The sequence below is a fragment of the Sander vitreus genome, chromosome 12 (genome assembly GCF_031162955.1).
Source record: "Sander vitreus isolate 19-12246 chromosome 12, sanVit1, whole genome shotgun sequence".
Lineage (NCBI taxonomy): Eukaryota > Metazoa > Chordata > Actinopteri > Perciformes > Percidae > Sander > Sander vitreus.
Window position 1 is genome coordinate 8,188,734 of NC_135866.1, and position 23,267 is coordinate 8,212,000.

At 42.9% G+C, this 23,267-nt stretch overlaps 2 protein-coding genes across 2 annotated transcripts in view; one reads left to right on the top strand and one right to left on the bottom strand.

Annotated features, from left to right (window-relative positions):
* The first annotated feature begins 66 nt into the window (after window positions 1–66).
* Window positions 67–11,353, top strand: LOC144526667 (uncharacterized). Its single transcript, XM_078264280.1, has 11 exons — window positions 67–302; window positions 1,945–2,032; window positions 3,473–3,574; window positions 4,245–4,310; window positions 4,442–4,470; window positions 4,585–4,722; window positions 6,243–6,329; window positions 7,642–7,716; window positions 7,838–7,944; window positions 9,672–9,852; window positions 9,980–11,353. Exons 1-11 carry the CDS (start codon window positions 144–146, stop codon window positions 10,967–10,969), a joined length of 2,022 nt encoding a protein of 673 aa, XP_078120406.1. The 5' UTR covers window positions 67–143; the 3' UTR covers window positions 10,970–11,353.
* Window positions 11,354–12,834: 1,481 nt separating this feature from the next.
* Window positions 12,835–23,267, bottom strand: part of dnah9l (dynein, axonemal, heavy polypeptide 9 like) — a 58,204-nt gene continuing 47,771 nt past the window's right edge. The window contains exons 72-88 of the mRNA XM_078263529.1: window positions 22,757–22,897; window positions 21,519–21,689; window positions 21,325–21,447; window positions 20,848–21,041; window positions 20,582–20,730; window positions 19,921–20,048; window positions 17,797–17,934; window positions 16,965–17,054; window positions 16,706–16,897; window positions 15,730–15,849; window positions 15,294–15,353; window positions 14,822–15,004; window positions 14,361–14,543; window positions 14,007–14,122; window positions 13,686–13,798; window positions 13,408–13,548; window positions 12,835–13,193 (exon numbers count right to left, since the gene is read on the bottom strand). Of these exons, the coding sequence (XP_078119655.1) occupies window positions 12,946–13,193; window positions 13,408–13,548; window positions 13,686–13,798; window positions 14,007–14,122; window positions 14,361–14,543; window positions 14,822–15,004; window positions 15,294–15,353; window positions 15,730–15,849; window positions 16,706–16,897; window positions 16,965–17,054; window positions 17,797–17,934; window positions 19,921–20,048; window positions 20,582–20,730; window positions 20,848–21,041; window positions 21,325–21,447; window positions 21,519–21,689; window positions 22,757–22,897 (2,490 nt within the window). The 3' untranslated portion in view covers window positions 12,835–12,945. The remainder of the gene's footprint in view (window positions 13,194–13,407; window positions 13,549–13,685; window positions 13,799–14,006; window positions 14,123–14,360; window positions 14,544–14,821; window positions 15,005–15,293; window positions 15,354–15,729; window positions 15,850–16,705; window positions 16,898–16,964; window positions 17,055–17,796; window positions 17,935–19,920; window positions 20,049–20,581; window positions 20,731–20,847; window positions 21,042–21,324; window positions 21,448–21,518; window positions 21,690–22,756; window positions 22,898–23,267) is intronic.

The following is a 23,267-nucleotide window of genomic DNA, read 5'->3' on the forward strand; positions in this document are numbered from 1 at the left end:
CTCTGTGCTGATCCGTGACTTGTACACTTTTGGGGTTAGCGTTGAGCGCTGGGGTGTTTTGAGCGTGCAAGCGTTTGGGGCTGCGTGTGTGTGTATATGTGTGTGTATATGTGTGCGTTTGTGTGCGCGTGAGTCAGTATGCCATGTCGTCCCCTGGCTCGTCGTTTGTGCAGATAAAGCATGAGGACCTGCTCTTCTATGAGAACTGTGGAGGAGGCAGCTTTGGGAGCGTCTACAGAGCCCTGTGGATATCCCAGGACAAGGAAGTGGCTGTGAAGAAACTTCTCAAGATTGACAAAGAAGTAAGGAAGAGACGCACACAAACAGAGCTATCATAAACCTCTGCAGCAGAGACACACACACACACACACACACACACACACACACACACACACACACACACATAATTTGAAGCTCCATAGTTATGGACTTGTTTGTGGCACATGACTGCTCTAGTTTCCACAAATTTCCCAGATCCTCTTTGGACACCCAAAGCCCTCTCCCCCCCCCCCCCGTTGTCGGCCGTTGAACGTGTTTATCTTAAACATACCTCTCCTCGTCCCCCTCGTCCGCCAACTCTTTGTGGATGGAGCCGTTTTATTTATGCCAGCATTCCCCTGTTCCTCCCATTGTATTTCAGGGCGAGGTGTGTGGTCATTTGGGGCTTTATGCACTGCAGTTCAGCCCAGGTGGTTCTCTGAGTGTGACCCAGTGTCAGGATACTTTTAGAAGTTTAGCGTGACCTGTGGGTGAATTGGGCACGGTGTTATTTCAACATGTAAAGTATGCTCATGTTTAAGACAAATATAAGATACTGAAGTTAAGAAAATGCACCGTCACGCAGGGGCCGACTGCATTAAACAGAGGGAACAGAATTAGATTTATTGCCTGTCCTGTATTTCTCTCACACTTGCTTTCTCACAGCCACACACAAACACATGCAGGGTGGGCTGAAGTGTGTGCGTGTGTGTTGTGTGGTTAATATGTAAATACAAATTTGATGGATTATGGGAGAACTGCAGTTTAGTTTAACACTTCATGTGAAATGGAGCTGCTTGAGAAAACTCTAGCATTACATTCATATTTCAGGTCATTATTGCACAAACACTACCTTCACACAGTGGTGGAAGAAGTACTCAAATAGCAACACCACACTATGATAATACTTATGACAATACTATTACAAGTGCAATCAAAATTTGACTTGAGACACATTAGCAACAAAATGCACTTATCAAAGTACTCATGCAGAATGGCCTCTGTTGGTGTTATATTATCATATTATTTGATCAACTCTAGCTGTCAGATAAAAGTAGTAAATAAACTGTTAAATAAAGCGTAAAGTAGCATAAAATGGAAATACTCGGGTAAAGTACAAGAACCTCAAAGTAAAGTAAGTAAGTAAAGTAAATGCACGTCCACCACTACATTCACAAACGTAAAACTGCATGTGCAAATGCATGGACACACTGATGTTTGTACTCACTGATCACCTCACACGTGGGAGTAAAAGCGGTGAAATAAACTGCTCTTTGGAAGAAAAACTATTTATCGAGAAAATATTTTTGAAGCAATTTTTTTGTGTGATTTCATATACTTGATCGTTAGTTATTATGTTCCCTGGCAACACTTACGTATTCCACAAATGCAAAGGGGCTGAGCCTATATGTCAGTTCAGATTAATGGCATGTTTGTCACTGCGGTGTGGAAGGCCTGTGTTTGGAGACTCGAGCTGTGGTACGAACAAGGTTCAGACCTCAGTTCAGGCATCCCTGACACACTGTCAGAGAACAAGTGAACAGCTCTACCTTGTAAGTGTACAGTCTATCAGGAATGATTTACATTTTATTTTCTTAAGGAGGTTTCCTTGCCAATGTCAGATATTGTAAAACTAGAGGAGGATGTTAATGAAGTTATTCATATTGTTTTTGTCTCCTCGTCCAGGCTGAGATTCTCAGTGTCCTGAGTCATAAGAACATCATTCAGTTTTATGGAGCCGTGCTGGAATCGCCCAACTATGGCATTGTCACAGGTCAGACCCTGTGTGTGTGTGTGTGTGTGTGTGTGTGTGTGTGTGTGTGTGTCCTTCCTTCCTTTCAGAACATAATTATTTGTTTATCTGACAGGGACAATGCACAGCTCCTTAGCAGTACCAAAGTTAGCTGTAAGCTATAATATATTTTTATCTGTATTCCCTGGACAGGAAATGAAGAATAACATCTCTGTCAGAGGGGAAACCTAACACTAACCTAAAACCTAAACATGTGATTGTGGGAGTATTTTAATCCCCAACTTCATTCAGATAACTGATCTTGTTAGAAATTGTTCTACACTTGTAGAACTTGTTAAAAGTGGTCTATAAATGATCATGTGTGTTTTCATCTTTGGGGTCACGGCCTAATGGATAGAAGTAACATTAGATGTTAAGGACAGATCAGGGTTTAAGGTGAGGCATGGAGGGGTTAGGGTCAGGGCAGATTGTCCTCTCATATATAACTACACAAGTGTGTGTTTGTGTATTAGCCGTATTTGTGTATATTTGATCCTTAGCATGCCACTTACAGACACGTTGGCACATGCTCTGATGGCCGTGTTTATGTGTGTGTTTTGACGTTTGTGTGTATACTCTGAGCACAGGTTCTTGCTGTGTTTCCTGGCAGGACATTTGTAACTGAGACCAGCATGTTTGGATGTGGTTGTAATCCTGGACGGGTCATATGGTTAAGATAAAGCACCGACGCACCACTACAGACTTGTCCAGCAACAATTCTCACTGCAGCTGAGTCTAATAAAGTCCAGTGCTTCCTAAAAATAAAAGAGTACAGTAGGCAAAATAAGAACTGCTTCAGGAGATGAAGAAGGGAGAAGAAGTGGTGAGATGGCGTTTGGAGGCAGTAAAATGCATTTTTGTTAAATCGTAACATCCGGTCATTACAAAGGACAGATTTGTCCATGTTCTTACTCCTCGGACTCCTTTGACATTGTCCTCAGTCTTCTATTTATCTTTTTAACTGTCAAGACTTAACAGGAAAAGGTTAACAGTCCGGAGCTAATCTGGATTAGACAGTCAGAGTTGTGAGCTTTGCCACTGATTTGAGCTAGCTTCTCTGTGCATGGGACTGTGTGATGTTTCTCAAACATTATATAATGCATTAATGTAAACTACAACTGCACTGTAAAAATGTACGTTTGCAGTGCAGTTGTAGTTTCCGTCATTTGTTTAAAATGTCAGTTCAATGTTCAAATGTTACTTCAGTTAAAAATGCTGTCAGTTAACTAGTTTTTAAACGTGGGGATTGAGATCTGCTTTAACTGCAGTATAAAAGTGAATATTTATTCTTCCAATTGCCAGTGTTTATATGTGTAGCCTTGTACACACATTACACACATCATTTCTCTTAACTGTTCTCCTATAATGACGTGTGTGTGTGTGTGTGTGTGTGTGTGTGTGTGTGTGTGTGTGTTCCTACAGAGTATGCCAGTGCAGGCTCTCTGTATGAGTACCTTTCCAGTGAGAAGAGTGAGGAGATGGACATGGAGCAGGTCATGACATGGGCCATACAGATAGCCAAAGGTAATAATAAAAAGTAGGGTTGAATCACTTAGCTTCCAGAGTTCAGGGGCACTGATACGATCACCATAGTCCTGCAATACTTTAGTCATCATGCACCAGAGGTAATAATAGTTTACACAGCTTTTTATTTGTCTCTTAATCCCCGTCTCTAACCTGAGTGTATTCAACATCAACAAGCTTTTTTTTCCATTTGCCCTGTTGCAAAAAGACTCAAATAAAACGTTAAATATATACAGATCAGCAAAACAATACACCCACGGTGCACAAGGACACGTACAAGTATAATATAAAAAAAGATAAGAAAGATATACAAATAAGATAAAGAAAGATAAGTTATATATACAATTTAAAAAAGAAGTAATATGTACAATACAGTAATCAATTCCCAAATAGTGCAAATGTCAGGCAAAATTATATATACACAGATTTGATTCGTTGAGGTTGTGTGTACTTTGCCCTTATTATAACTGTTCCTTTGTTGTAAATGTTGTGTTTAGCCTACAATTCTTTAACCTCAGTTCATCCAGTGGATTTATGGGTTAACCTGAAGTTCAAACCAAAATATTTTACAGTTCAACTGCACCCACAACTTTAATGCTGGTAGGAAATACCACCAAAACCAATCAGAATTCATTGATTCATCAGTTATTAATTCTTGATTTCCTTACAGGGTTGCATTACCTCCATGCAGAAGCTCCAGTCAAAGTCATTCACAGAGACCTCAAGTCACGCAACGGTAACACATCAACCTTAACCACGTTTAGATTTTCTCCTCAAACTTGAGTTCTCTTTGCTATTAGTGTGTTAGCTGTATTACTGTTTGACGTCACACAGCTTTGAATGGTTTCTCTGTTCTCTCTCGTGCAGTGGTAATGACAGCAGACAAAGTGCTGAAGGTGCGTGTCTTGAGATGTACAGATAACTAATATTAGCATTTTTTTTTTAAATTCAATTCAGGCACATTCAGGTATTCTGTGTTTTCTTCATTGCTCTTTCTGTTGGGATTTCAGATTTGTGACTTTGGGGCATCTAAGTTCCTGTCCCATACCACTCATATGACAGTGGTGGGCACTTTCCCCTGGATGGCTCCTGAAGTCATTCAGAGCCTGCCTGTCTCAGAGACCTGTGACACTTACTCCTATGGCGTGGTGAGTTGGTGCTACTGTACAAATATCATTATTGTAAGGTCGGGAATCAAACCGAAATACTTTGTGTTGAAAAACCAACATAGTGTTGAAAAAAAATGTTTTGTTTTTGTCAGATTTTCTTTTATCAGACAGTTTCTGTTTTTACAAAATACTTTGGTTACACTTTACTTGAAGGTATCTACATAAGAGTGACATGACACTGTCATGAATGTCTTGTACGGCGTTTTCCAAAATAAACTTTTTTATATATATCGTTTGAAATGGTCTTTACACCCCGACAGCAATAAATAACTTCTGGGCTCTTAAAGGAGGAGCGAAAAAGATCTGTCATCTGTAGCTGCTGTAATCCTGTAAAAACGCCCACCAAGAACGGCATTTTGTATAAATTAAGACAGTATTTTGAAAAAATAAGTTTATATTCCTCATAGCATGTTTAAGATCGTATCAGCACCAGTCAATTTTTTTTTAATTTGAGGGGTTTTTTTTGTATGCAGTCGGGACAATAATTTTAAACATTGTACAATAGTAATACAACATATATGAGAGTCAAATAAAGATTCCTTTTCTCAGGCCCTTACTGTCACCAATCCCAGAGGATTTCCAGGAGAATAGGATCCTTCGCCTTGCCAGCAGAGTAGCAAAGGCAACAACATCTGCCTGTCTTCTATTAAGAAGCTGTGGGATTGGTGTAACACCAAAAATAGCTAATAGGGGGTGTGGTTCTAATTGGACTTGAAGAATGTCTGAAAGGATATTGAAGATAGCATTCCAAAAATGTTCAAGTTTGGGACAAAGGGCAAACATATGGCTAAGGTGACATGGAGTTACTCCACACTTGACACACGTGTCATCAACCTCTGGATACATTTCTGATAGTCTTGATTGTGAAAAATGCAATCTGTACCACTTTAAACTGGATAAGACCTAGACGAGGACATGCCGAAGAGGTACGTATTCTTATGATGGCTCTCTCCCAAAAATCATCTCCTAATTCCACTCCCAGTTCAGTCTCCCATGCAGCAGCGGATTTAGAGCTAATCAAATGACAAAATACTTTGATATATTTTTGAAATGAGAGACTTTTGATGAGTTTTATGTCGAAATAACTCTTCCCATGGTAGCCTTGGGGATGAGGAGAGATCGTCAGGAAAAGTGCTGGAGACACACAAGTGCCTAGCCTGAAAATACCTGAATAAGTGAGTGGGGGGTAAGTTGTGAGAAGTGGATAAATCTGAAAAGTTGGCAAAAACATTCCCTATGAATAGGTCACTGACGCTTACTATGCCACTTCTCTCCCAGATACAAAGGACAGGATCTGACTGAGAGGGTGGGAAAAGATGATTGCTGCAGATGGGCATTAAAGTAGAGGCAGAACATGGCAGTCTGAATTCATTTCTAATGATTCCCTGCCCTACTGTATTGGGTGTGCTGGTTCGATTTTGTGGTGGTTTTCCAAAAGGACATCTTCACAACAAATCATGTCTGTCTGAATGAACCAACACACTGTGTTCTGTGGCCAGGTGCTGTGGGAGATGCTGACTCGGGAGGTTCCTTTCAAAGGTTTCGAAGGGCTGCAGGTTGCATGGCTGGTGGTGGAAAAGCAAGAGGTAAACGCGCACACACACAAGAGTTTGAGAAGGTTGGAGGAACAATGCGATGCTCTCATGGTTTCCACTGTGAGCTGGTGAGGCTGAGGCTGGGTATTTTTAGGCCTGATGTCAGTTCTCTGCTCTTGTAAGGCTTGGATACATAGCAGTGGAGCGCAGCCAGACCCCCCCACCTCCCCCGGCTTAAGCCTTTACAAGAGAGAGACAGCGAGAAAGAGAAAACGAGGGAGATTGCAGTGATAGGAGGGTTGATTCTGCAGGTTTATGGGAGTAGGGGGATGATGCTTATACAGTCTGTGTTTCAGTTATTGACGTGCCTGTACCCCCCCCCCCACAACACACACACACACAGGGGGCCAACAAGCAACTCTGAGAACATGATTCCTGCGTAGCTGTTGGCTAATCTCCAAATACTCTCCCTAAATAACTAACTCTCTCTCTCTCTCTTTCCCTTTCCCAGTCTCCCTCTGATTTTCCCCTCCATTGCTATACCTCTCCTCCTGACCCTCTTATTTGCCCTCTCTCCACTCAGTCGGTGATATTTTAGGATTAATCCCTAGAGAAAACTGTTTCCATTTACTGCACTGTTCTATGGAGCTGTCTGGGCTCATTTAGACCTTTTGTGATGCCAGGAGATCTTTCATGAAGGGACATGATGTTGTTACTGCAGTTAACATGTTACAGAAAGATACAATTGGAGCCAGACACTTTCACATGTACCCATTTTATCTCAAACAGGTTGAGTGTATATTAAAGAAATGATTAGATTAATTGTAATGTGATACAATTTTAAATATATAAACAAAAAACCTATCATATAAATATTTTATATAAGTTAGAACAACTTTGGATATTTCCTATTCAAGTTTTACGGTATGTATTCCTTCTGTGCTCTTCCCACTGGTTTGAGGTAGATGGGACTGGAAAAAGGTGAAAACCAATCAGGATTCAGCAATATTTGATTCAAAATGAGGTGACAGCGGTAGGGCTGTTTGCTGGTTTAAGGCCACTGTCAGTCAAATCTGATCAAACCACACCCACACAGCCCTCATGAAGCACTTTAGCTGAGTTTCTGAGTTTAAGCTCTTAAAGGCAGGGTTGGTAACTATTTCCAAAATACTTTTTTTTATATATCGTTTGAAATAGTACTTGCACCCCGACAGCAATAAATAACTTCTGGGCTCTTAAAGGAGGAGCGAAAAAGATCCGTAACATGGGTATTAGTAGGTTTAATTATGCAATGTATGACTTTTCTGTTGAAAGTAAAAAGCTTCTTGTATTTGCATGTGTTTGTGTGTGTCTGGGTATCTAGAGGCTGACCATCCCCACCAGCTGTCCAGCAAGTTTTGCAGAGCTGATGAGGAAATGTTGGCAAGCAGACCCAAAGGTAAGCTAAATGGACGATGGGATAATCTCCTAAAAAAAAGAAAGAAACTTCTTTTTTTTTTTTTTAAAGACATTAAAAATCGGTGCGTTATTTTATCTTGTGTGCATGCATGTACCTACAGGAGCGTCCACAGTTCAAACAGGTGCTGGTAACCCTGGAGACCATGGCCAATGACAGCAGGCTACCAGACCAGTGTAACTCCTTCCTCCATAACAAGGACCAGTGGAGGTACACACACACACACACACACACACACACACACACACAGACTTGTAAACATCAAAATTAAACATTGAGTGCATCTGCACTGCGTCTGAGCATGACGCAGGTCATTTTCAAGTGTATACAGTAAAGTCTAGTTCAGAATGACAAATGCAGTCTGCGATTTACTGTACTCCCAAAAAGTCAAAATGCATGCAAACAAATGCAACATAGTCACACACTCACACACACACACACACACACACACACACACACACAGCTCTGTGGACTCTTAAGCTCAGGAGAGAAGTTAAATGTGTGACCCTGTGCTCTACATCAGTCTATAATAAGCTCTCTGGAAAGTGTCCATGGAAGAGATTCCTCTACTCCTCCACTCTGAGGAGTGTGTGTCGGGGGGGAGAAATCAAGTATGAGCTGAAGAAGAGGAGAAGTTCACGGAGAAACAGAAATGTATTGGGCGCATGTGAATTTTACGAGAGTACCTCCCTGAACAAGGGAGAAACAGACGGCAGGGGGGAGAGAGCGAGAGAGAGGTGGGGGATGGAGCAGAGGTGCGAGATTCTGTGAATATTTAACATGAGTACAGCGAGGCAATCAATTCTGAGTGAAGTTTTGGGTACGGGTGGAAAAAGTTGGAAAGGGGGAGGCGGAGAGGAGGAAGAGTGAGGGAGGTGAAGGGGCGGGATGAATGAAGAGGGAGGTATGGAAGGAACACAGGAGGAGGTATGGCTGTGCGTCAGATCGCTCTATATTTAGTTGCTGTGAGAGTTGATTGTGGTGTGTGTGTGTGTGTGTGTGTGTGTGTGTGTGTAGGTTCACGGGCAGTCACTCAAACTCTCACAGTGACCTCTTGTGGTAACATAGAGTACTGCAGCTACATATTTTACTCAGTTGATGCTAGAAATATTTTCTTCTGCAGGTCAAGTAAACTAAAAATGTCTTGTCATATGGTCTGCTATAGGATACTAGAGTGTACTCATTTTAAAATTGGTGCATCCTTTTCATGTTGCCAGTTTATCAGAGCTGCAGCTTTTGCTTTAAACCAAATAATTGAAGTTATAATTGGTAACGTTGACGTAGTTTTCAAACTACATAGTCATTTTTAGCATGAGTATTTTATGTTTGAACTGAAAAAGGTTGAGAAAATCTAGTACATACACTCAGAAACGTCTACAAAAACATGAGTGTGCTCTTGATGAACAGTATTGTCCAAAAATGCAGTGCACAACATAAATTAACGTTTGTAAAAATCTGTGTGTGAGCCAGCTCCAGGAAAATCTTTGGAGAAATTAAATCTTGAGAAAAACATTTTGCGGTGGCATTAAAAGATGCCAGTTTGACTGACCTGCATCAATGCATGTATTGCATAATTTTCTGTCATTACAAAATGTAAAAGTATATTGATTTCTTGTATATGAACTGCAAAAATAGTAAACTGACAATTGGTGTACAGTAATATGTACACTAATTGTCACAGTTTACAGTACACACTAGAGCAAAAGTAGAGTGCATTGGTCACGGGAGATCTTGAGAGCCTCAACTTTTAAAAAGAGTGGTTTTTTTGAACAAAATATCTTCCAACAGAAATTATTTTTCCAACAGCACATGTATGCTGTTATGAAATATTTAGCAATTTAACTATTTCTCGCGCGTTCAAGTTGCTGTTAAAACTAGGCCATGTACAAAGTCCCAATAGAAGGCGTATATTCTGTCTGCGTGTGGCCATACTACAGGTGTGAAATCGAGGCGACCCTGGAGCGCCTTCGGAAGCTGGAGAGGGAGCTTTACTCCAAAGAGAAGGAGCTGGAGGAGAGGGAGAGGAGGCTCCGACTGTGGGAGGAGAGGCTGATGGAGAGGTCCAACATGTCTCCCAGTCCGACCTCCCTACTCATGGAGCGCTCAAACATCTCACCAGTAAGTGGAAGTGGGGAAAAAAAAAGTGGAAAAATCTGTCCAGACAGCTGAAAACAAAATGAAATAATACCTTCTTTTTTTTATGATCTTGGCCCTCGTCTCCTTTCCATCTCTCTTACCTTATCAGTTCTTCACACCAATGTCCATTGGTTCCTCCGGCTCTTTCTTCCGCTCGCACTCTCAGGACTCCAACAGTGCCGGCGTCAGCAGTGCTGGCGTCAGCAGTGCTGGCGTCAGCTGCCTCCTCCGCACCCTCAGCAACGGAGACACGGAGCGGGGGAGCAGCGCGGCGCTGGAGAGGGGGATGGGCTCGCTCGACAGCGGGAGACTGCATGCCGTGTTCCGAGGGTTGCAGGGCAGGTTCGGAGAGGAGGACGGGGAAGAGGAAGGAACCGTGGAGGAGAAAGGCTGGGGGGAGAGAGATGACAGTGGGAGCATGGAGGGAGGAGGCGGAGGACGGGTGCAGGTGACACTCAGGAGCTTCCCAGGTGGCAGAGTGGAGAGGGAGGAGAGGACGTGGGAGGAGGGGGACAGGGAGAGGGGAGGGATGCAGAGGAGCAGGGTGACCACCATAGTCCGAGGGTATTCGGGCGGGTTTGGAGAGGCGGAAGGGGAGAGGGAGAGGGAGAAGGAGGGAGGATGGGAGATAGAGAAGCTGGGGGACAGGCTAGATGAGAGAGGGATGGAGGGAGGTATAGAAGGTGGGAGGCTCCCGGCCATGTTCAAGGGTCTCCACGGGAGTTTGGGGGGCTTGGGGGACATGCTGTCCTTAGACATGGATGAGATGGGGGACATGGAGAGACTAGGTGACATGGACATGAACATGAACCTGGGGGACCTGGGAGTGATGAAGGTGAGGAGTGAGCTGGGGGTCAGGGGTCACAGGAGTGACATGGGAGTCGTGGTCCAGGGAGTCAGAGGCGACTGCAGCGAGGCCATCAGCCAAAAGATTAGAGGGGAGGTGGGAGTCATCGGTCACTCTGGGGTGCAGGTGAGCATGCGCGCCTCGTCCAATCAGAACTCTGTGAAGAGCTGCAGCGTGCGGCACGGAACCAAGATCAACATGGCTACCGCAGCCATGGACATGATGGAGCTCGATTGGTCTGACAGTGACTAGAAAATGAACACACACACACACACACACACACACACACACACACACACACACACACAGAAATACACAGAGGCCAAACTAGAAAGATTTTGACTCGTTAGCGCACACAGTACCTGAGCTACTGTATGTGAATTAGAATCTCCAGTTGAAAAAGAGCTGGAATACACACATTTCTTTTGTTAAACCTTTTTTTTATTGAATGGATGAACATTATACCCATGTGTACTGTGAAGTAGGAAGGAGCAAAGAGACAACCGTTGTCAGAATGACTTCACCTGTGTAATTTAATGTGCTATTAAAACTGCTGGATAACATACTGTAAGAGGTACAAGTGTCACAAAATAGCACACTTGAATGCCGCTCTACTGTAATGAGGCCGCACTGTCTGATCTTCTCCTGCTTGTAGAGTATCTTGTAGTTTATAGATTTGATCAAAACCAGCTTTGACTTCATCAGTTCTAACTGTGATTTAGTGTGTGAATTTTTGGCATTTCTTTCTGTATATTTTATCATTTTTCAATAAAAAGAAAAGAAACACTGATTCCATTCCTGTGATTTTGGTCAGCCGCATTTCCACCGCAGGAACTTTCCCCCGGACATAATAACCTTCTGAGGAAAAAGTGCGGGTGTGTGTGTCCACATTTTAAATTGTGATATTTTATGATCACAATCAATCTGCAACTTCTCTGTCAGGTAAATGTAGTAGTACACTGTAAGTCAGTAGTAGGCTTTACAGTGGAGTTGCATATTAAGTGGTTTGGTGTCATTCTGGAAGTCATTTTAGGTTACAATTTGGTTCTGGAGAATGCTACAAGCAGCAATACCTCAGGCCAAGCAATCGGCCCCGTTCCAAACAGGCACATTTTGAATGGGCAGTGTGCTAGTAATAAAAAAGACAGAGAGAAGGAGAGGATTTTGTACGAGCCAGCGGCCACACTGAACTGCTGGCTGCAGACGCCTCTCTCGGGCTAGAAAGAGAGTATGGCGGTGTTATGACCGAGATAAATAAAACCTTCCTTTCTAATGGTTTCTCAGCGGTTGCATTCCAACGCAGAGTGAGACAAACTCCAGTGTTTCCTCTATGTTGATTTTGTAGTGGCGGCCCACCATGGCAACATTTCTGCCACCACGGTATCAGAAATAGGGCTGTACAAAAAATGTAGTCGCGGTTGCCTTTTAAATGATCCTGCCGAGATAATGCACCCCCCGTTGGCTGCCTCTCACGAGGTTATTGGGCCCGTCCAGTTTAACTCCACATACTGTTGTGTTGATGGAGTTTATTGTCAAAACGTTCGCTTTCTTCCGAGTAGACTATTAAACGAACAGCTCCACCAAAAACGTCACCGCGGTGGGTCCGTTGTAAGCCCCATAGTTCCTCAAAAAATACGGTTCAATCACAACTGAAAATATGCCTCATTGTGTGTGAATAAATATATTTGTTTGTGTTGCAGTGAAGTGTCAGTTCCGTTTCATACGTAAAGCATTTGGCGGGGGGCCTGGGGGTTGTTGTTCGGAAAGACCTGCCCCCGCTACTAAAAGAAATCCTAAAGGAAACACTGTAACTCTATGTCGTTTTGTGTTTTTAAGATAAAATGCTGAACTGCAGGCTGCAGAGTGTGTTTACCCTTGCGACCACCAGCAGCACTCATCCCGTCATGTTGCTTTAGACGTCAGCAGACTAATTTGCCTAATCTTCACGGGTCTTTATACTGTGGTGGAAATGCAGAAAACAATAGGCTGAAGAAACCGTTTAATTCCTTCAAAATAGTTCTGGGGACTTAAAAGACCACAGAACCTTAGGTCGAGACACAGCTTTGGTCTTCTCCCTCCAGTATATGTGTATATTGCATTTTTAGAAATTGAATATGGATGACAAGTAAGCCGAGGATGACACATGGTAAAGTAACACATGGTACACACCTACCTTGCCCAACAAAATTAAACTTGTAAATCTTGACCCCAGACCTCTAAACTCCCTCTCACACACTGAGCAGCAGGGCCACTCCTGCCAGCACCCACTTGGCGGGTCTCTCCCTGGTTTTTAGGCTGAAAGTCCATACAAATGTGGGTCCTCTGATCTTGGTCTTGTAGAGCGGACATTCATAGATATTCCTGGTCTCCTGGCGGTCATTGGGTACAGCTCGGACTGCGATGACGGGCATGGCTGGGGTCAGTTCCTTTAGACGGGCCTCAGTGATCACCCCAGCCTGAGTGTCCCACCTCGCACCTGTGGGTGGACACAGGTGAAGAGGAGAGCGAAATTGGATTACCATGTTTACAAACTAGGGCATCTAAACATGTATGACATGATTTGATTCACAAATTTAGCTTTCACTCAAAATGTCCAAGGATAGAATAAGTATCTTGCTTAAAGATCAGTAACAGAGAAGGGGCCCTCCATGTTGCCCCACGATAAAGAGGAAATAAAAGAGTTTGTCTACCTTCCATGTACAGTCCATATACGTATGCACCCTCCCTGGCAGGTTGGTTGAACTCTTCCTTAAACTTCTTGGTCACATCCACTGTCAGGTTCACCTTATCCAGGGGCCACTCGTTCTTACGCGCAAGAGACTGCATCACCGCTGGAAGGCCAGAACAAGATAAAAACAGACAAAGGATTAATAACGAGTAGAGAAGAAAGAAGAGGGGAGGTGAGTTGTGAAAACATTTTAGTCAAGCCTAGGTAGTACTCTTATCCGTGTGCACGAATGTGTGTTACCAGTGAGGAAGGACTGGGGGTTGAAAAGTCCAGACAGCCAGACAACACTCGGTAGAGACAGGTCCTGAGTCCAGCTGTCTAGCTCTTTACAACGCTGCAACACATCATTATACCTGACGCACACAAACACACAGGAAAAAATCTTAGGATGTCAGTCCTATGGACACTCTAAAAAAAAAATAACACATGTATTTCTTACAGCTACTGTAGATGGATTCATCTATATGTAATGTATACCAGGACAGTATCTCAAATAACTATACTTACATGATTTTTCACGATCTCACACACACACACACACACACACACACACACACACACCATATAGCCAGGCTGTAGGTGGAGGGGTAGGCCAGCTTGGTCCAGGTATCAGGCACGTTGTCAAAGAACAAGGCTGTTTGCAGCTTCTCCATCTCAGAGGAGATGGCCAGTTCACCCTTTGACAGGTATATGCAACTGTTACATCACTATGAATACACACATCGAAGGTGCTACATGTGTCAATTAAACATCACTGAATATGTAACAAACAGCGGATGGCCACGTTTAACAGGGCCTCCAGTATAGTGGCACCTGATCAGATGAAGGAAATCTTTAGGATGGATTTGTGCGTCAGGCCGCAAGGGCTGCACTGTAAGCCTACATACAAAACACACACAAATGTGTAGAGCATACCTTGAGTCCCAGGTCAAGCTCTTTTAGTGAGCGCCGCATCTCAGAGATGAGCGTGTTCATGCGCTCACACTCCTGGAAGCAGACCAGGATGTACGGCGACCGTTCAGCTGTCTTAGACGTGATGTCGGACATGTTGTACTCCTCTGGTAGCTTCTCCAGCACCTCATCTAAAATTGTCTTCACCTGAGGGAAGGGTGGTTAATAGATTAAGTGATGTGGTTCTGTGCACATAGTTTCTCTAAGAATGAGAGAATTAGAGTGATCTAAAACGGCTTCCATTGTCAGAAATTCAAAAATATGACAGGTAGAGAAGCTTGCATTAATACATTGATGTGTCAGTATCTTTGTGTGTTTGCTAGGTTGTGTCAGTTAATGGACAATAATGTATTCAAGCAGAGAAACATCAACAACAACTAATGCCATAAAGAAATAATTGGACATGGATGTGTAGGTGTAGCTACCTTCTCCTCCAGGGTCTGTGAGACTCCCTCCCCCATCACAGCATCAGGAGACTGCAGCTCCAGCAGAGTGTGGAAAAGGTTATCTGACGTCACTGTCAAGAACTCAATTTCTGCGTTGGGGTGCAACCCATAATGCACTGGGCTTTCATGGGGCAGCATCTCATCTATGAAATCATGGTAGCCCTGGAGATGTCGAGAGAGAAATGGTCTAATGCTGTCATTTATTCATAACAAACTACACTGTACGTCATTTGGTACTTTTATTTAAAGTGATTTACAGTCAGACATGTTTAGTGTATGGATTGCCTGTGTGGGAACAGAACTTTTAACCTTTATTCATCCAGGGACAGCTGACTGAACTTAGTATTTCCGACCAGTTACGTGCTCAACATCACGTAGAGCTGACAATGAAAGTTAAACCCTGTCAAGGAGATGTTTTCTCACACCCTCCCTCACATCCATCACTAGTTACCTGGTAGTCCAGGTTCGAGGGGACGACAAACCCAGGACCCAAAGAAAGCTTCCGGTCAAACTGGGAAATTAAACAACGGAAAGAAGATTTTTCAGAGTACAGAGTACAAAACATTAAAATTGTCCCAACCTAGGTTGCCAAAGTTTCTTGATCCAACGGTGGCCTAAATCTGGCACGTCTGCTTGCCAGACACTCTTTAGCTTGCATGTGCGGTGTCTGGCTCAAAACTAGCCCAATTGCTGCTAATTCTCATCCCAAAACTGTCCAAGTCTGCACTCCAAAAACACTTGGCATCTGGCAGCCATTTACTGTCTGTGCCAAGGCCAGTTCACATTTAGTCCTCTTGTGCTAGAACACAGCTGAGTGTGCCAACACTCACCCCCAATCAGCCAGACATTCACTTTGTCTTTCTCTCTCATGAACAAAACGTACACACCTGGTTGGGCTGCATGTATTCTTCCAGGTATGTTCTGCAGAGCCGCCTGTCCCAGTCATCAGTGATGTGTCCTCCGTACATGATCTCTCCAAACAGATACCTCAGGTCCTCCCATGGCACCTTCATCATCATAATCATTATGCAAAAATCACAGCTAATACGACCATTACCTTTATCATCATCATCATCATGCTGTGGCACACTCACATGTGTTAAGGAAAAACTCAGGACAGCAGCACAAATCATTTCACATACGTGAAGAAGGTTTGGGAGACTTCAATTACACAAGAGCATTTAATGAACAGTCAATTGACTAACTGCGTGTCAATCACTGCTCATGCACACGCATTCATTCTCCCTTATGGGGGGAGGGGCTTAGGAGACCGTTTTGGGCTTTAGCAGAAAGGGGGGAGGGACTGAGAAGCTGTAGATGTTCCAATTTTTTGGTTAAGTCCTGGATCTTCACAATCCTACCTACAGCACCTTTAAGCAGGCAGTACAGTTTAACCACAATGTGTTATTGTGCTGTGCCATCCCAGCTTCTGAAGTTCCTGTCTTCCTGAAGGTGTATTAGGCGTTACGTTTTTGCTGAACCTTTAAGGTAAACAAAGATATTGCAGTCGCCTACAACACAGATGCTAAAGCCTAGTTCAGCCTCTCTCTCTCTCTCTCTCTCTCTCTCTCTCTCTCGGAAGAATGCTAAAGTGTGGCTGGCCCACCGACCTCCAAAATGAGACAGTCCTGAGACAAAACATTCCCTTATCATACTGCTTAGATTCCCTGAATCTGTAGAGAGACAAACATAATTATATATGAACAGGTTTGGTTAATAGAGACTGGCCGAATGTCCTCGTCCCCTGACCTGTGACCTATGAATGGCCCGATGCTGTCTAAGCTCTCCCTTTAGTCTCATCCTACAACAACATGGTGTTTCCGGAAAATTCCACCACCAACATGCACCAACGACGCATCTCACCTGTGCATTGGCCTCCAGGTAGTTGTAGAGGACGTTAACTGATATTGTCAGGTCGCCAGTGTTGAAGGGATACTTTCTGTTCCAACCCTGGGGTCCAAACTTCCTCCTCTCCGCCACACAGGCGTGGAAGTAACACAGAGAGAACAGGATGGTCTTAAACTCCTGCTCACGGCTGCACTGGTCCAGGATGTCCTGGAAAGATGAATCAATGAATAAAAAGATAGGCTCTACTAGCACCAAGCAGACGCTAGACACTCACCTGGTCAAAGTTATCCAGAGCAGCATGCAAATTGGCATGCATGCCTGTGGGAGGTTCATTGGTGATCTTAATAGCGTTTTCCAGAATGCCCTGAGGAAAACATATAACGATAGAAAAATGACCCTACTACTTGTAGAATTTCATTTAGTTTAGTTTATTATAAGGATCCCCCATTAGCTGATGTATAGCCTAAAACAACATTAAATCAGACAATATTACGGACAATATTAAAACATTTCATAACACACACACAGGAAAAGAAACATAAACTAACAAGTATAGAACAAAATATTATATTATTATATTACACAACATGACTGAGTGACATGAGAACAGCAAAGGCACCTGACAGCCTACATTCATAGAGCTGTAACAATTTAAAATGTTGCTGTACCATTTAATTGTCTCGCAAATCATTGGAATATTGGGATTAACAATATAATTGTCTCTTTCAGTCTCAATTTAAAAATATTTATTCATGTATTACTTTTGCAAACAAATTCAATCTTTGAATGAATTCCAGCATACATCTTTTGGTTATATCACTGTTATGTGACCGAGATAATGTAATAACACAAGTACACGGCCTATGACGTAAACCACGCCTCTTTATCATAAAACTTTGTATTTTTTTTTCTTAAATGAACATAAAACTGTCATACCTCTTATGATCTTAGCAAATGTTAGCAGTTCATTGCGGTTAAACAAAGAAATGGCGATTATGTAAAAAAATAAAAATGCGATTAGACAATTATTTACTAATTGTTACAGGCCTATACATTCATTCTGTGTTTATGCTTGATGCATTGAGATGACCTCACTGCATCTCTACCTGTGGGATGATGTGTTCCTGGGGTGTTGGTGTGGGCTCGGCGCTCATAAACACTCTGTAGTCCGGATGACTGCCTTCACAGCAGCGCTCCAGGAGCTTCTCAAGTGATCCCAGCCAACGAGCCACCAGGTGGATGTTCTACAGGGAGGAGAATGAAAACACACCGTCAAAATCTAGTACACTGCAAACCCATTTGTAATTCAACTTTTTCAATCTTTCAAGTTTTGTTAAAAACCATATTCGTTACTAAATCACATTAGTTGTTTGTAATAATCAGCTTAAGTATGCAGTGCACAGATCATATTAGGCAGAGATAACTAAGGATGTTAGAGGTGCACTCTGAGTTCTTGCATGGTCACTTCTGTTGACGTTCCAGGTAAATTCCAAACATAACAGAGCAAGCTCGCCCCTCCCCCCACGTTGACGTAACTTTCATGACTAACTGACTACCTGTCACTAAAAAGAAAAAAAAACTATGTTTTAATAGATTGATTCCTTGCTATAATTTTGATAAGTAAATCTTAATGTTTCTTACTTATTATATTCCAACGAAAGTAAATGTGTTTAGTAATGATGTTTAGAAATGACTACTTTAGGCCTGGCAAACTCGATTCCTTTTAAGGATTCGGGTTATTCTAAATCACTCACTCAACTGATCCGGGTTGTGCGAGTCACTTGAGTCAGTATTGCTAAATCGCCAAGGAAACTCAGTCCTAATTTATAGGCGAGCCGAGGCGAGCTTGCAATGTTTCGGACTGTCTGCTCTACCTAATTGCATTTTAACATACTACATTTATACACCAAAACCTACAGTAGGCCTAGCTAGGCTACGTGCAGAACATTTACATTTATTTCAGAAGTGAAAGAATAGCTTTTGTTGTGGATTTGCTTTACCCTGAGCTCGAGGAGCGACTAGCCGGCTGATTCGCGCGACTGACTGACTCATGCGAGAACTCATGAGTCATCGAGGACTCATGAGTTCTCGAGTGAGTCCCATGGTCTGCGAGCTTGCAATGTTTCCGGCTCTGAGTCTGCGGGTCGGGAAGTTATCTCGGACTGTCTCTGCTCACACAGTCGCTTGAGTTGACTTGTGGAGTTGTGGTTGCCTACGAAATTGTAAGTTATAAAGCTTTTGGCAGCTAAGATGGCTAGGACTAGTAGTAGCTAATGTTGCAAGAGGTTTGTGTGTGGCGCTGTGTCATTTTAGATTGAATTGTAGTAGGACTCAACTGATCCGAGTTAATGATCCTAGAGACTCGTGACTCATGAGTTAATTTAAAGAGTCGGGTGAAAGATCAGAGTGAGTCACGACTCAAACAGGTTTACTACTGATGTAAACTTGATTTGTCTACTGCATCACCTTACTAGTCTGTATTAATACAACTTGACCTGTTAAGTTTTACCTTTTGTAAAAACTTAGAACTGTTTAAGGCAACGGGTTTCCACACAAATTTCTAGTAAAGTCAACTTATTCGGGATAACAGTGTACAGTACAAAGGGCGGCAGTGTGAACTTTGAGGCATGGCAGAGAGTATTTAGAGTTTCAGTAGTCTCGCAATGCCAGACCTTCCTCCACAGCGCTGCGGAGGAGGGTCTGGCTAGTCCACACAGCATTCCGGGATGGGAGAAAAACGTGCTCTGGTTTATTGGCATTTCTTTAAACCAATCACAATCATCATGGGCGGTGCTAAGCGCCTGACAGAGCCACGGCGACGCTGCAAAATAGCCTCGGCAAGGAACTTGTTTTGGTGGAACGTGTGTACGTTCAAAAGTTGTTTTAGTCGTGCAACAGAAAACTCAGATTGGACAGATAGTCCAGCTAGCTGTCTGGATTTACCCTGCAGAGATCTGAGGAGCAGTTAACCATAGTCCTCAGAAATCCACCGGAGTTTAGAATGCCAACGCAATTTCCGGCACCACCGGAGCAATCCCGGAAGTTGAACGTCGTGGATATAGACTAGAATATCAGTAATTAATTATAGTTAAAAATCTTATTATATTAGCTTTTCATTTAAATAATTCCCAATTATTTAAAAAACATTTTTGTGTCATTCACATATTTCTATCTGAAGTTTTTTCTCTCAAAATATATTCAGAATAAACTCATCTCTCTTCCAGTCAGACCTGCAGTATAACCCAGTGACCCTCCTTGGCAGCCTTCTCCATGGCAACCTCAGCCACATCTTCCTGGCCCTGGCCCAGCGACACGTTGTGAAGCTTCCCCAGGTCGATAGTGAAACCCAACTTCCTTCCTGGGAACACACAAGATTGCATTTAAAGCATTTTTAATGTGTTGATGTTAATTAAAACCTCCCTATGGGAAAAATGTCCATGTGATTATACTCCCACTGAAATACATCCTTTATCCTTACTAATCATTTCATGGTTTTTTGAAAGTTCTTTCTGCCTTTCCTCCTAAATATTTTCCCAGCATTCCACTACAATGCTATTGGCAATATATAGTAAAGATGTTATTTTCTTAAAGCCCACCAGGGACACTTCTTTTATTGAGAAATACATAGCAGTTTTCACAATCATTTTTTGGACTGAAACCTTTTCAACAGAGTGATCCATATTTTCAGTTCTTTTTCAAACAGTAAAACAGCAGAGCACAAACAGGACATGGGGTGTTTCTCCACTTGAAGAGAGACACTTCTTTAACACAGAAACATCGCTTTGCACAAGTAAAGAAAGAGCACTTAATGTCCGTGCAAAAACAGTACGAGTGTGTGAGTATGTATTTGTGTGTGAGTGCATGCAGTCTGTGCTACTCTGTTTACAGTACCCAGCGATTCCACATCTTTAAGCGGGTCCACTCCAGGGGAGAGGATGAAGAACACAGGTGAGGCTGGACCACTTTCTCTGAAGGACTTTGCAAATTCAGTCTTTCGGCCCTCTGTATACTTCACACCAAGTTTCTCCTCCACAAAGTTCCTACAAGTGTGCAAATAGGGGCAGAACTAGTCTGGGTTTATGGAACAGGTGATAGAAAAGAGAATAATCCAAAAAGAAATAAACACAAGAGGGGGAAAAAAAAAACAACCTCCGAACCTTAGAGCATAGGTCATGCGGTCTGGTCTCAGGGCTCTCATCATGATGAGTTTCTGCAGGGAGCTTTTCCCTTTCCACTCCTGGGGAAACTTCTCTTTCTCTGGACACTCCGACTCCACCATCTTCTTCCAGCGCTTAGGAGAGCCTTCAATGTCCCGATCCAGACCTCGAAACTCCTCAGTGAAACTCATCACCTGGGCAAAGACAAGGGACGTGTGTGTGTGTGTGTGTGTGTGTGATCGTGAAAAATCATGTAAGTATAGTTGTTTGAGATACTGTCCTGGTATACATTACATATAGATGAATCCATCTACAGTAGCTGTAAGAAATACATGTGAGTGTCCATAGGACTGACATCCTAACATTTTTTCTGTGTGTTTGTGTGCATCAGGTATAAACATGTGTTGCAGCAAAAACCTGTGTTGATGTCTGTGTGCGTGTGTGTGTGTGTGTGTGTGTGTGTGTGTGTGTGTGTACCTTGATGGCGCTCCACGCTGAGTTGGAAAGAAAGTCGAGGGGGCTGATGTAGCTGTGGTCAATGTTAAAACGTAGCAGGAAGTCTAGCTCTCGCGCATCTATCTCCTTACTCATCAGGAGCAACTAAAAGAGAAAGAGCACAGTCAGGGACGAAACACACACACTCCCTTACACTGACATGGACACATACACACCTGGAAGGCTAGCTGTGCAGTAAAGGTGAGCTTGTCTCGCTCAAACAGTCCCCTGCTGATGTAGTTGAAGGTGGAGTAGGTAACACAGTCTATGAGCGTGTTGACTCTGCTCTTCACATCCTCGTAGGCCTCCGCCATCTCCACCGCCTTGTGGAAAACCACGTTAAAGGCCTGAGAACAAGAGGGAGAACGTCATCACAGATTTCACACACAAGTTATAACACAGGGTCAATGTGAGTGTCTGCATCTTTCTAATTCAATTTGTTAGATCTGCTGTCTGCTTTTAGTCTGTGTTGCGGTTCTCAAACTCTGTTAGAGATGCAACGATTAATTGATTAATCGATTAGTTGTCAACTTTTAAATTAATCGCCAACTATTTTGATAATCGATTAGTCGGTTTGAGTAATTGTTTTTTAGACAAAAGTAAAAATTCTTTGATTCCAGCTTGTTAAATGTGAATACTTTCTAGTTTCTTCTCTCCTCTGTGACAGTAAACTGAATATGAGTTGTGGACAAAACAAGACATCTGAGGACGTCCTCTTGGGCGTTTGGGAAACACTGATCCACATTTTTCACCATTTTCTGACATTTTATAGACCAAACAACTATTCGATTAATCGAGAAAATAATCAACAGATTAATCAACTATGAAAATAATCGTAAGTTGCAGCCCTAAACTCTGTTCTCCCCCCGGGAAACAATAACAAACTTCGAACTAGCAAGCTAAGGCTTAAAATGGCAAGTTTTGAAGAAAATTTGCATCGTTGCAACAAGGCAGGCCTGCTTGGTTCTTTCGGGGAATAATTGTAAAGATTTACAAAGAATATGTTTACGGCATTTACGCTCTAACTGGGATGTTTTGGGACCAATTGGCGGGGATATGCTACGGACAAAATATACACGGCAATACACTGGTAGGAGTAAATTTGCCGGGTGCAAATGTTCCACCAAAACATGTTCTTTCCCGAGACTATTTTTGCAGAGCCACCGGCTTAGCGCCCGGAGCTTAGCGCCCGGAGCTTAGCGCCCGGAGCTTAGCGCCCGGAGCTTAGCGCCCGGAGCTTAGCGCCGCCCAAGACGATTGTGATTGGTTTAAAGAAATGCAAACAACCCAGAGCGGGTTTTTTTTCTCCTATCCTAGAATGTATGTGTGATGTAGCCAGACCTTATTCCACAGCGCTGTGGAGATAGGGCTGGCGATGCAAGACACTCTGTTCTTAACTTTCCCTTCTGGTTACCTTGAGGCTGAACTGGTACATGGGGTTGATCTTGTTGAGATCGTTCATGATAAAATAGAGGAGAGAAGCTCTGACGGCAACGGGACGATAGTGTTCTCTGGCTTCGTTTATCTTCACCTCATTGACTTTTGCTTCCAGGACCTGGGAATGAGGGATGGAGGGAAAGACAGAAAAAGAGATGGAACATGTACATGTTGGAGTATAAGGCTACGTTCACACCGCAAGTCTTAATGTTTAATTCGGATATTTTTGCTCAGATCCGATTTTTGTTTTGGCTGTTCACATTACCTCACAATAACAATGACATCAGACGCAGCACGCTGTTGCACTAAAGTTAGGGAGGTTATGGAGGAAGTAAGCATTTTCGCTTTTATTTCAACATGTTTGTGTGATGGCAGCCGTAACATTAATGAGCAGGTGCTGAGGAGAAGAATGAAGAGAAAGAGAGCCAAATTGGCTATTTTGGCCTTTTGCTGGGTTATGGCTACAAATTCACTACAGAGGTCTGTGT